This window comes from Acipenser ruthenus, chromosome 41 (genome assembly GCF_902713425.1).
Source record: "Acipenser ruthenus chromosome 41, fAciRut3.2 maternal haplotype, whole genome shotgun sequence".
NCBI lineage: Eukaryota > Metazoa > Chordata > Actinopteri > Acipenseriformes > Acipenseridae > Acipenser > Acipenser ruthenus.
Window position 1 is genome coordinate 5,292,265 of NC_081229.1, and position 11,239 is coordinate 5,303,503.

General features: G+C 39.6%; 1 protein-coding gene across 1 annotated transcript; it reads right to left on the minus strand.

The window, feature by feature from the left end:
• Positions 1 to 4,741: 4,741 nt before the first annotated feature.
• Positions 4,742 to 11,056, minus strand: LOC117433894 (proline-rich transmembrane protein 1-like). The gene is made up of 4 exons (XM_034056317.3): positions 10,329 to 11,056; positions 7,958 to 8,235; positions 6,776 to 6,970; positions 4,742 to 6,054 (listed from the first exon to the last, which is right to left on the minus strand). The coding sequence occupies exons 1-4, from the start codon at positions 10,345 to 10,347 to the stop codon at positions 5,884 to 5,886; spliced, it is 663 nt and encodes a 220-aa protein (XP_033912208.3). The 5' UTR covers positions 10,348 to 11,056; the 3' UTR covers positions 4,742 to 5,883.
• Between the last annotated feature and the right edge of the window lie 183 nt (positions 11,057 to 11,239).

An 11,239-nucleotide genomic window follows, 5' to 3' on the forward strand; every position in this document is an offset into this window, starting at 1 on the left:
CCCAGATTAGATACTCACATGGATTTGTGCTAAAGAAAGGCTGTTCCAATCACAATTGATTATGAAAAAGAAAGAAAGAAAGAAAGAAAGAAAGAAAGAAAGAAATATTCAGAGGTGTGCCTTGTTCTAGCAGTTACTAGAGGTCAGTTTATTTAAAGGGAATTGAAGATTCACGTATCAAACAAAATAGCTTAATTAATGAATTCTTATTTATTAAAACAATAAAACAGATGGACAGACAGACAGTTTCACACAGAGAGAGCGAGACATCGGGTTTGTTCGAAACTTTCTGGACAATCACCTCCATAATAATAATAATAATAATAATAATAATAATAATAATAATAATAATAATAATAATAAACTAACAGGAAATTCTACATGTTTTTAAATCATTCCTCCAACTTTGGCAAAATTGCAGAATACATTATAGCATGATCCTAAACTGCAGGTTCAAAGTAATTCCTGTGCACTATAGTGATGTTAGACTGCAATAGCAATGTTATTCTAGTAAATTATATCTTAAACCACAATAAACAATGTCATTCTAGTAGTTATTAAACTGCAATTACAGGGTAATTCTAGCCTAGTGTGGTGATCTTCAACGGCAGTTACAATGTCATTATATTAACCTGCAATTACAATGTAAGTCTAGTCTATCAATTGTAAACTGCAGTTACAATGTAATTCTAGTCTAGGGACAGTAAACTGCAGCTACAATGTAATACCAGTATAGTCCAGTCATCTTAAATGGCAGTAATAGTTAATGATCCCAATATAACCTACAGTACTGCATCTAATGTGTACTTCTACTATACATAGTATCTATTCAGCACTGCTTGGTCTCCTAACAAGCATTTAACATGTTGTATATGGCTCAAGACTTTCCTTGCACAAGACTGTGCTTGACAAAACCCACGTGGCACATTTGTACACCTGGAATGGATCAAACTGCTGCGCAACTGGAGTCTGAAATGATTCCAGAGACATCAATCTGATATGTAATATAAATAGGGCTTCTGATTGTAGTTTTTAACTGATAAACACAAATGCAATGTTCATGGTGCAGTTTGCTGTGTTCTGTGATCACCTCTTCCCTGGTTCATTTTCAGGGGTTGAAATCATTTAAATCCTTAGTCAGAATTGCACATTTTTTAATGTGCTGGTCCATGCAAATCTCATGGGGTGACTACAGGACTAATACTAACAGAAGCTGCAATTACAGCATTTGGCCATGTGTATGGGTGGCACTGTTGCAACATGTAAACAATAATAGACAATATAAAAGAAATCTACACTATTTCAGTTTTTCTTAAACATGCTTTTAAAGTAATGTGATGTAAAATGTTAAATGAAAAAACATGTTCTGGTTTCAGAAGAATTGCCACTGACAGTGGTTTATGACCCAGATTATATTGTAACCAGATACCCAGCTGGGAAGACTGACTGGCACTGGTATGAAAGTTCTAAGTAGCTCTACAGCTGCCCCACAGTCCTTTCATATTCTACACTACAGTATAATTCCTTCTTGGTGTTTGATCACTTCATATTTCCTTAGTTTACACAAGCTCACCCTGACACCAGCTTGCCACTACATGCAAGTCTCTCTGTCCAACAGAATAGAATAGAATAGAATAGAATAGAATAGAATAGAACAGAATAGAATACAATAGAACAGAATACAATAGAATTGTGAATACTGTTTTGAATATGGGGCCACTGCAGCTGTAATTAAACAAGGTCCCCACTAGCACATGAAAGTGGAGGGCACCATTGTTTTTGTTCATTTTCTGCTGGCATCTAATACAATAATCGAATGGTAAACATACCTTATTCTTTGGCACTTCAGTTTGAGGATCCATTGATAAAAGCTGCCTTTGAGCTTGAGAATTCTAAGTGCCAGGACTGAACTGTCTTCCTCATTCCTTTCAAATCATGTGGCAATGTGACCTTTCAACTCTGCCAGCCCCACCTACTCTATATATATATATATATATATATATATATATATATATATATATATATATATATATATATATTGTACTGATGCACAATGAAAACGCAACAGTCTAAGTTTTAATCAATAGCTCATTGGGCACATACATAATGTTATTTACATTTTAAATAGTGAGCAGACAGGTTTGTTGATTGTTTGAGTAGTATTGTTCCTTGGGATAAAATAATACTGAGCTCAAGTCATGTGATTTCATAAAAATGCCAAGTACTCAATGTTTGTTATTTGAGTTGAGTTCAAATTGCCAAAATGAGTTGATTAAGAATCTGTATAAATTGCTATTCGAAAAGACATGATTTTAATTAACGCAAGAACAGCAAAAGACACGACCATGCCCCGCTTGAGTAATGAAGATCGCCTGCCTGCTATCGGCATGATTGAAGGCGGCCTGTCTGTGAGAGAAGTTGCCCAGAGAATGAGATCTTCTGCTTTAACAATCAGCAGACTAGTCTAGAGGAAGCAGGACACTGGCTCTGTGATTGACAGGTCACATCCTGGAAGGCAGAGGGTCACCACATCGGCCCATGACCGTTATGCTGACTGTTGCGTTGTTCAAGCCAACTGATGCGGCAGTGAAAATGTGATGATGTGGGGAGGAATCTCCTCTAACACAAGAACGCCTTTGGTGCAGATTGAGGGCAACCTTACTGCTCAGTGATATGTTGATGAAGTCCTTGAGGTAACAGTTTTTCCGTTCCTGCAAGCCAATCTGAAAGTGTCGATTTTCCAGCAGGACAATGCAAGAAAACATGATGCTAGGATTACAATTGCACAACTTCAAGAAAAAAATGTCGAGGTCTTGCCGTGGCCAGCTTTTTCTCCTGACCTGAGTCCAATAGAACATCTGTGGGACCAAACTGCCAGTGCCATCCACAGGAGACAACTGCGACCTGTCAACCTTCGCCAGCTGACACAGCTGCACAGGAACAGTGGTGGAACATCCCACAGCAGTCTATCCAGAGGCTGATCAGGTCTATGCGTCAACACTGCTAGGATTGTGTTAATGCTCAGGGAGGTCATACCCGACACTAACTTTGTAATGTTTTCATTCTGACTGCGTGTCACGTTTCATACTGAAAACTTATCATGATTCTTTGATCTGTATTTTTGTTCACATTTTCTGTGATTTTGTTTGATATCTATGTTTAAAATATTTGAGTAAATCCATTAGACCTGAGTGTTGCATTTCTTTTGTGCACCAGTATATATATATATATATATATATATATATATATATATATATATATATATATATATATATAGCAAAGATTTCATGAAACTAAGAAAAAACCTTTGAAGTTTCTGACCACATTTCTTCAGATTTAAAATTCTGATTGACAGGTAATAAATAAATAAATAAATAAATAAATAAATAATGTAATCTAAATACTGTAGAATTAGACCTTAAAGGCATACCAAATGTTCCTGATATTTAATTTCTTCCCTGTTTAAGATCCTATTATATCGGTTCTGTATGTCTTTCTATTGCTGTTTCTGCTTAGATCATTACCTGCCATGCTTACTAACTATTCCAGAAAAAAAGACTGTGGGGAGGTGGGGAAGCCATGGTGTAACGCTTATATACTTCCCCACAATCAGTCATTTTGCTGGAATAATCAGAAAATGATCCAAGTAGAAACAACGACAGAGAATCCTAAAACGTGAAAATTAGAAAAGTGAAGGTGAATTTTCCCATGGTTACACTTTGCATTTATCATAGTTTACGCTGGTTTGCCATGTTACCTTTTCTGTGCTTTACTATTCTTACTGTGCATTTACTCGGCTTTTTTACACTTTGCTAAACTTTTCCTATGGAAAACTTTTAAAAATCAAATATTAAGAGCATGATGATCATGTAAAGTATCCCTTTAAAAGTCAGTGGGGTTAAAGAAGAGATACCAATACCAATAATAATAATAATAACAACAAGAACAAGAACAAGAATATGTATACAATTCAAGCATATATATATATATATATATATATATATATATATATATATATATATATATACACACACACATACTCTGCTGTGAAAAAGTCATAGCCATGTTGCATTTTTCTACTCTGATGCATTATGAGCATCAACAATTTACTCAAAGCCTCCACTAGTGTGTTCTACTATTATAACCACCTTGACCTGCATAAAGAAGGAAAAACATTGAGTGAAATAGCTCCTATCACTTGAGTTTCAAGATGTGGTATCTGAAGCATAATCAACAAGTACAGAGAAGGCACAGGTGTCGTTGTCCATCCATCAACAGTCCAAAGCACCTTTGACCATTGTTCCATAGTCCAAGTTCTGTGTTCTTGTGGATATTTTATCCTTTTAGTCTTGTCCCCCTTTCTTAACAGCAGTATTACTGCAACACACCCTTTAAGTCCTGATTTCAAGAGTGACCTTCGTACTGTTGATTTGATGGACGACACCTGTGCCTTCTGCCAGTTCTGTTGTCAATTCAATGCTTGTCTTCTTTCTATTCCTTTAAGGATATTATCTTCAAGTATTGCTCATCCTTGTTAGACAGGTTTTTGGGTCTTCCAGTCCTGGTTTTGTCAATTACAGATGATGTTTCTCTGTACTTGTTGATTATGCTTCAGATACCACACCTTGAAAATCAAGTGATGGGAGCTATTTCACTCAATGTTTTTCCTTCTTTATGCAAGTCAAGGTTGTTATAATAGTAAAAAACACTAGTGTATATTATATATATATATATATATATATATATATATATATATATATCATTTCTATAAGCGTAGTATAAAACAGGAGAGGCATTAAGAAAAGGGGATGAGTTTCATACAGCCTGCACCTAATCTTCACCCTTCATCCTCGATCCTGCACCCTAACACAACACCCAACACCAGGGGTGTCACATTCCAGTCCTCGAGGGCCACAGGGTCTTCTAGTTTTCATTCCAACTTAGCTCTCAATTAACTTAATTGATCCATTATTTGTTCAATTGGACATGTTTAATATTTTTTCAAGGTCTTTTACAGTTGATGACTCAAATCCACTTTGATTCAAGGCACACTACCTATAAAACATTATGAGGCCTGGAGAGAAGTGTTAAATGTGTCCAATTAATCAATAATTAGACCAATTAAGTAATTGAGAGCTTCGGTGGAACAAAAGCCACAAGACACTGCGGCCCTCCAGGAACTGCGTTTGACACCCCTGCCCTACACCCTACATCTGAACCATGCCCTCCTCATTCCTTACTCTCTAACCGGCACCCTTCACCGTTCATGCTGCACCCTAATGATCTGAATGTTTGGGAAACAACCCTACGAAGGAAAGACTGCTTGTGTGATGCAGGATTACGCCAAGCAAAAGAATCAGCCGGAGGATTCTGGATACTGCAGTCCAGTCAACGACAAAAGGAGGAAGCTGTGAGGTTGTAGGCAAGGTTGAAGAAAAGTTGAAGATGTTATATTTTCTGATTCTCTCATCGCGATTAGGAAACTGACTCCATCACGACTCAAAGCGTGGACTCAAATTCCTGTTCTAGCCTATGGAGACGCAAGATCCAAGATGGTCAACAGAGAGTGCAGTTTCCTAAGGATAAGAGGGAGGAGGGAGCAGCGGAAACATCCGGGAGAGCGAGGGTAGGCTTGCTGTGGCAGGACTAGACCAGGACATCATGGAGATTAGGAAACTGGCTTCCAAACAGCCATCAGTATCCTATTCTAGCCTGTGGGGCAATGGAGCACGAAGCTGCCTAACCAGGTGAGGACACAGAGTCAGGATCCTGTTCCAGCTTGTGGAGAAGCGTAAGCCGAGATGCCAGGGATGGGGTGCAGTTTCCGAAGGTCAGCGGGAGGGGGTGGAGGGGGGGACTGGGATCGCTGCAGCTGCTCTGTGGCTAGGGCTCCCACTCGTCGTGCCGGGAGGCTATGATGACCACCACGATGAGGATGGTGCACAGCACCATGGAGGAGATGCCCACTGCCAGGCTGATGAACGAGAAGTTCCGCGCCTCCCGAGAAGCGATCTCCGCAGAGACCATGTCGCCGCGGGCAACCGCTGACCGCACCTGCAGTGAGATGCACAGATACAGACAAGGCTCTGTTAGCATTGGCAATCCAGGATCCCCTTTTAAGGGACAATCCGTTTTCTTATCTTTCATTAGCGATGGCAACATTATTCCCTTAAAGGAATGGTTACCAAGGTATGAAAATGTATTATTTCAGTGCTAGTAACATTATCAGATTTTAAAGAAGTGCCAACCAAGGTTTTAAAATCCATTATGTTAACTCTTATGAGCACCAGCAACCTTATCATGTCCCCAATTAAATGAGTGCTGACAAAGATTTAATAATTCATTTATTGCCTCTTATTAGCATAAGCAACATTATCACTGCTCCTCTTTAAAGGAGAGGTAAACAAGATTTTAAAATCTATTCTCTGACCTCTTATTAGCACTAAACCTGTAGCACTATTTTTTTTTATTATAATTTCATTTTAAAACAGGATCTGTTGCTAGACTAGGTTAAAGAAACCATCCTTTCTGATAAGAAACCTGCCCTTCTTTGGTCATGTCACCTTCAGAGTGAAACTGTGAACCAGCTGCATCCCCTAATGACTGAACCCGAAGGCACCGCTGAGATGAATGACTTACGAAGTTAAACAGTAACAAGAACAGTAAAATAGAGCATGCAAACTGAAAAGGTTCCTAATCCCACTGCAATGGAACGGTCATGCCAGGAGTTGATGGAATCATTGCATTCACCCCTCTGAACCGCGCCCCTGCTCACCTGCACTGCTTTGATGATGGCGATGATGCCGGTGGGCCAGAAGCAGCACACTGTGGTGAGCACGGCGATGGGCAGGTAATCGTGAGGTGGGCGCCGAGATTCCATCAGAGCAATCCCCGGGGGGAACTGCATCGGCACCTGCCCCTGCGCCATGCCAGGGGGCTGGGGGCCACTGCCAGGGAGGTAGGGCTGCCCCTGTAGAAACAGGAACAACAGTCCATCAGAAAATCAATCAGTGGAATGAAGACTATTCAAGGTCTGATCATGCCCAGGGTAATACAGATTGAGGCAGACACACTGTCAGAGGAGATATAGACACAGGCCCCACAAACACACACTGACATAGACACACAGAGATCCTCACACAGGCACACACACATTGACATAGACACACAGAGATCCTCACACAGGCACACACACACTGACATAGACACACAGAGATCCTCACACAGGCACACACACACACTGACATAGACACACAGAGATCCTCACACAGGCACACACACACTGACATAGACACACAGAGATCCTCACACAGGCACACACACACACTGACATATAGACACACAGAGATACACACACACACAATGACACAGGCAGACAGGAATATACACAGAGGCACATAAACTGGAGGGATGGAAGCTGAGGCTGGACTTATTTCCAACCCTGCACTAACACAGACAGATAGAGATACAGTATACACACACACACACACACACACAGACACACACACTTTTATAGCAATTATGAGCATTGTTTTCCATTTAATGCAGAGTTGGGGTTAACGTAAATACTCCTACATTGAAAGTTTTATTTTAAAAATAGTCCTCATAAGGTAGGAACTTTTGTCACACTTGAACAAAAGTTATTGTATTTCTTGCTCTTATTGTATTACTTGTATTGTAACACTTGAAATGTATTTGCTTACGATTGTAAGTCGCCCTGGATAAGGGCGTCTGCTAAGAAATAAATAATAATAATAATAATAATAACTGTCAGGTTGCTAAATGCATGATAAACATAGTATTTGCCCCCCCGCCCCCCCGCCCGCCCCCCCTTCAATTGGCTCTTTTGTAGACATCACATGTTTATATTGCAGATCTCTCTATGCAGGACTCTAATGGTTTTTACTCATGCTGTATTTTTGGTGCAGTCTATGCAGTCCAGCTAGTATATACTTACAGCTCCCCCGATGGGGTAGACAGGCAGGTAGGCTGTGCAGGGCTGGAGCTGCAGGGGGTACCCGGGCTGAACGTAGCCTGCTGGGGGCCCGTCCCCCCCCGACCCCCCCTGGGTCTGCACGGTGTACCTCTGAGAGCCCTGGGGAGGGGGGCAGTCCCCCTGTGCATAGCCCTCTTGGGCAGGGTAGTGAGGCTGAGACTGGACCCCGTTAGAGGTGGGGACGTCCTGGCAGGGCATGTAGGGGGGAGGGGACATCTGACAATACCCCTCTCCCAAACCTGGAACAAGAGCAAAGAGAAAGACAGATTCACACTCACCACCCTCCTTCACTTCGAAGGGAAGGAGCTTAATAAGTCGTTCATTACCAGACCTGAGGTCAATTACAATTGCTTAATTAAGTGCAATTACAATCCCATTGTAATTGCATTGCAGTTGAACCTTGGCGCACCTGCGTAACTGTAATTTGTAATTACAGGTCAATTCTGCATGTATTTATCATACTTATGTTTCAGAATGTAATCATTTGACAGACATGTGATCCACTGTGTATCAGGATTCAGCCACATTGTTAGCTTGATACTAGAAACAGTTTCAAATCAAATCAAAACTCATTGCACTTATCAAAAAACAAAGAAAGAACTATACCTTGATTAGAGACCAACGGTCCACATTAATTACACTTGAATTCAAATATATCTGAACTGCTAATTATGAGTTCTATATAAGGACACACCTTTCCAAGCGTCATGTTGTGCTAGCAGAGTCGAAAGGTCACTGGATCATGTGATTTCTTTGGACCCAGGAAGGAAGCTCTTAAAAGAAAGCAGGCAACTGGGATTCTACAGGTTCAGGTAATTCAAGATAGATTCTGATCTGCTTAGATGATCTGCTCATTCCCATCTGCTGGTCTGCCTATCTGTGCATATGAGCAGCTGTATCTGTTTGTGTCTGTCTGTCTGTGCATATGAGCAGCTGTATCTATTTGTGTCTGTCTGTCTGTCTGTCTGTCTGTGCATATAAGCAGCTGTATGTGTTTGTGTGTCTATCTGTCTTTCTGTTTAAAGGTGTGCTTATCTGTCTGCCTGTCTGTCTATACATCAGTCCAACTGCATGCATATGCTTAAGGCAACAGCAGTGCTACAGTATGTTTTAGAGCAGCATTGAGAGTTATTATATAACAGACCTGGAATGCGGATACTGCACACAGTGATATAAATGTATTATACACAAGCCCCCTGACCCTGTGTGAGTGGTGCTCAGCTCTGTTATTAATAGTATACACAGCTGACAGTGATATGTTAGATATTATTTGCACTGGTATTAATTAAAATGTTGCAGATTGACGTTTTAAAAAATTATACACAATTGATAGATAGATTGTAAACAAAAACATTAAAAAAATCGAATAATGACAACGATAGTAATTAAGAAAACTGATTCTTTCAAGGTGGAAGCCGAAACACTGTAGCTAATTATTAAAACAGTGAGTTATCCGTTTATCAATTATCTAGTAGAGAGAAGCAGATATAAATCCACTCAAATATAATGATCCTAAAGGAATGAGAAGATAGCATCGGTAATGTGTTATGAAACATTACCATAATCAGCATATTTTGGATGAAAATCTGACCATCCTCAAATAATATGAGGCATGATTAATATTTACTCTTGTGCATATACAGTAGCCTAGATAGATAGATAGACAGATAGAAAGATGAGGTGATAATAAATGGAGGGGAAGAGAAAGACAGAGAGGGAAAGGAAGATGTAAACAAGTACATATAAAATATGATGGCTATCCCACTGAATTGCGTATTTTGAAATTACTGTAAATACGGGAGGCATTAATATGATAGACAATACACGGTAATTACAACAGTAATTAAATGTTTAAATATACAGACCATGCACAAAATAACTATCTTATCATTCTTTATTTTCCTTTAATTATTCATAACGAACACCGTTTTGGATATAACATTAGCATCGAATGACATCAATCCTAAATGGGTATGTCTGTGTTTGGTTCCATATTGACACACTAAATATCTAACACAACACTCTTGTGTGTATTGGTATATGGAAAACGCCAGACCGCCCACGAAACCAATAATATCTACTAGGCTACATAATTGTCAGATAGAGACCTCGTAGCCTGGCATGTTATTATACAGCCCGTGTACAGAGCACTGGCGCATGTCGCTTATAATACAATCATGTCAATACTAGTTACTACACACACACAACAGGCAACAGCTCAGATTGCAGCTAATTAATAAAGCAAGACCATTTCTATGCGATGGTAGCTGAATTAATACTACAGGTTGGAAACAATAAAAAACAAATACATCTATAAAGGCGTATCGCTTACCGTGTTTTTCTCTGGACATTGTCTGAACCAGCCTTTTATTCTGTAATTAAACCGCAGATAATTTGCCTCAGTCGGCGATCCACAAACCCAAAACCGATCGAATTCAATTCTAGTTTACAGCCAATTAAAAAAATCGCAGTGGTCGTTTGTAGCCTTTTTTCCCCTCCACTGCAATAGAAAAAAAACGTTTTCTCTCTCTCCCTTTCCCTCGCCCTCTCTCTTGCTTAGCACAACGCTAGACTGAATACATTACATTGTAAGAGGTCTTAAAGAGATACATACTTAAAAAATGTAATTGGTCTACAGGGGACCGCTTTTCGTGTATATGTAATATTTAATTGTACTGCATATACTCTAGAATATATCATATAGTGTAATCAAACCCTGTTATTGATGCGATATAATTCCTTTGTATTAGATGGCTTATATCATATTGACATTACGTAATTAACTTTGTAGTTTACTTATTATTATTAAAAATAAATAAACAAATCCTAGTTGGCTATAAGTGCTCCTATCCCAGGTCAGGAAGCCTGGCAAAGACTCTCGTGGGTACTCACACTCTCCTGGAGGGCACTTATGGTGCAGCAACCCGAATGACGTATGTCCTATGTATCGTTACAGTGCATATATTAAACAGCGATATGGTTAGAGCGCCGGTACTGAATGGGAGCTATACGGCAACTCGGGGACTGGACCCCTGGAGAGCCCTTCTACACCAAGCCTGACGGGTAACCTTTACAACCAATCAGATCGCTCCGTTGCACGTAGGATATGTTACGATACACTACAGCAAAGAGTGTAAGAAGTAAGAAAATAAATAGCTTTTAAAACATTATCATCCACTGAAAACATAACCAACACATTTATATATAGGTCATTTCCATTACATTTATTTTACAGCCTAAAGT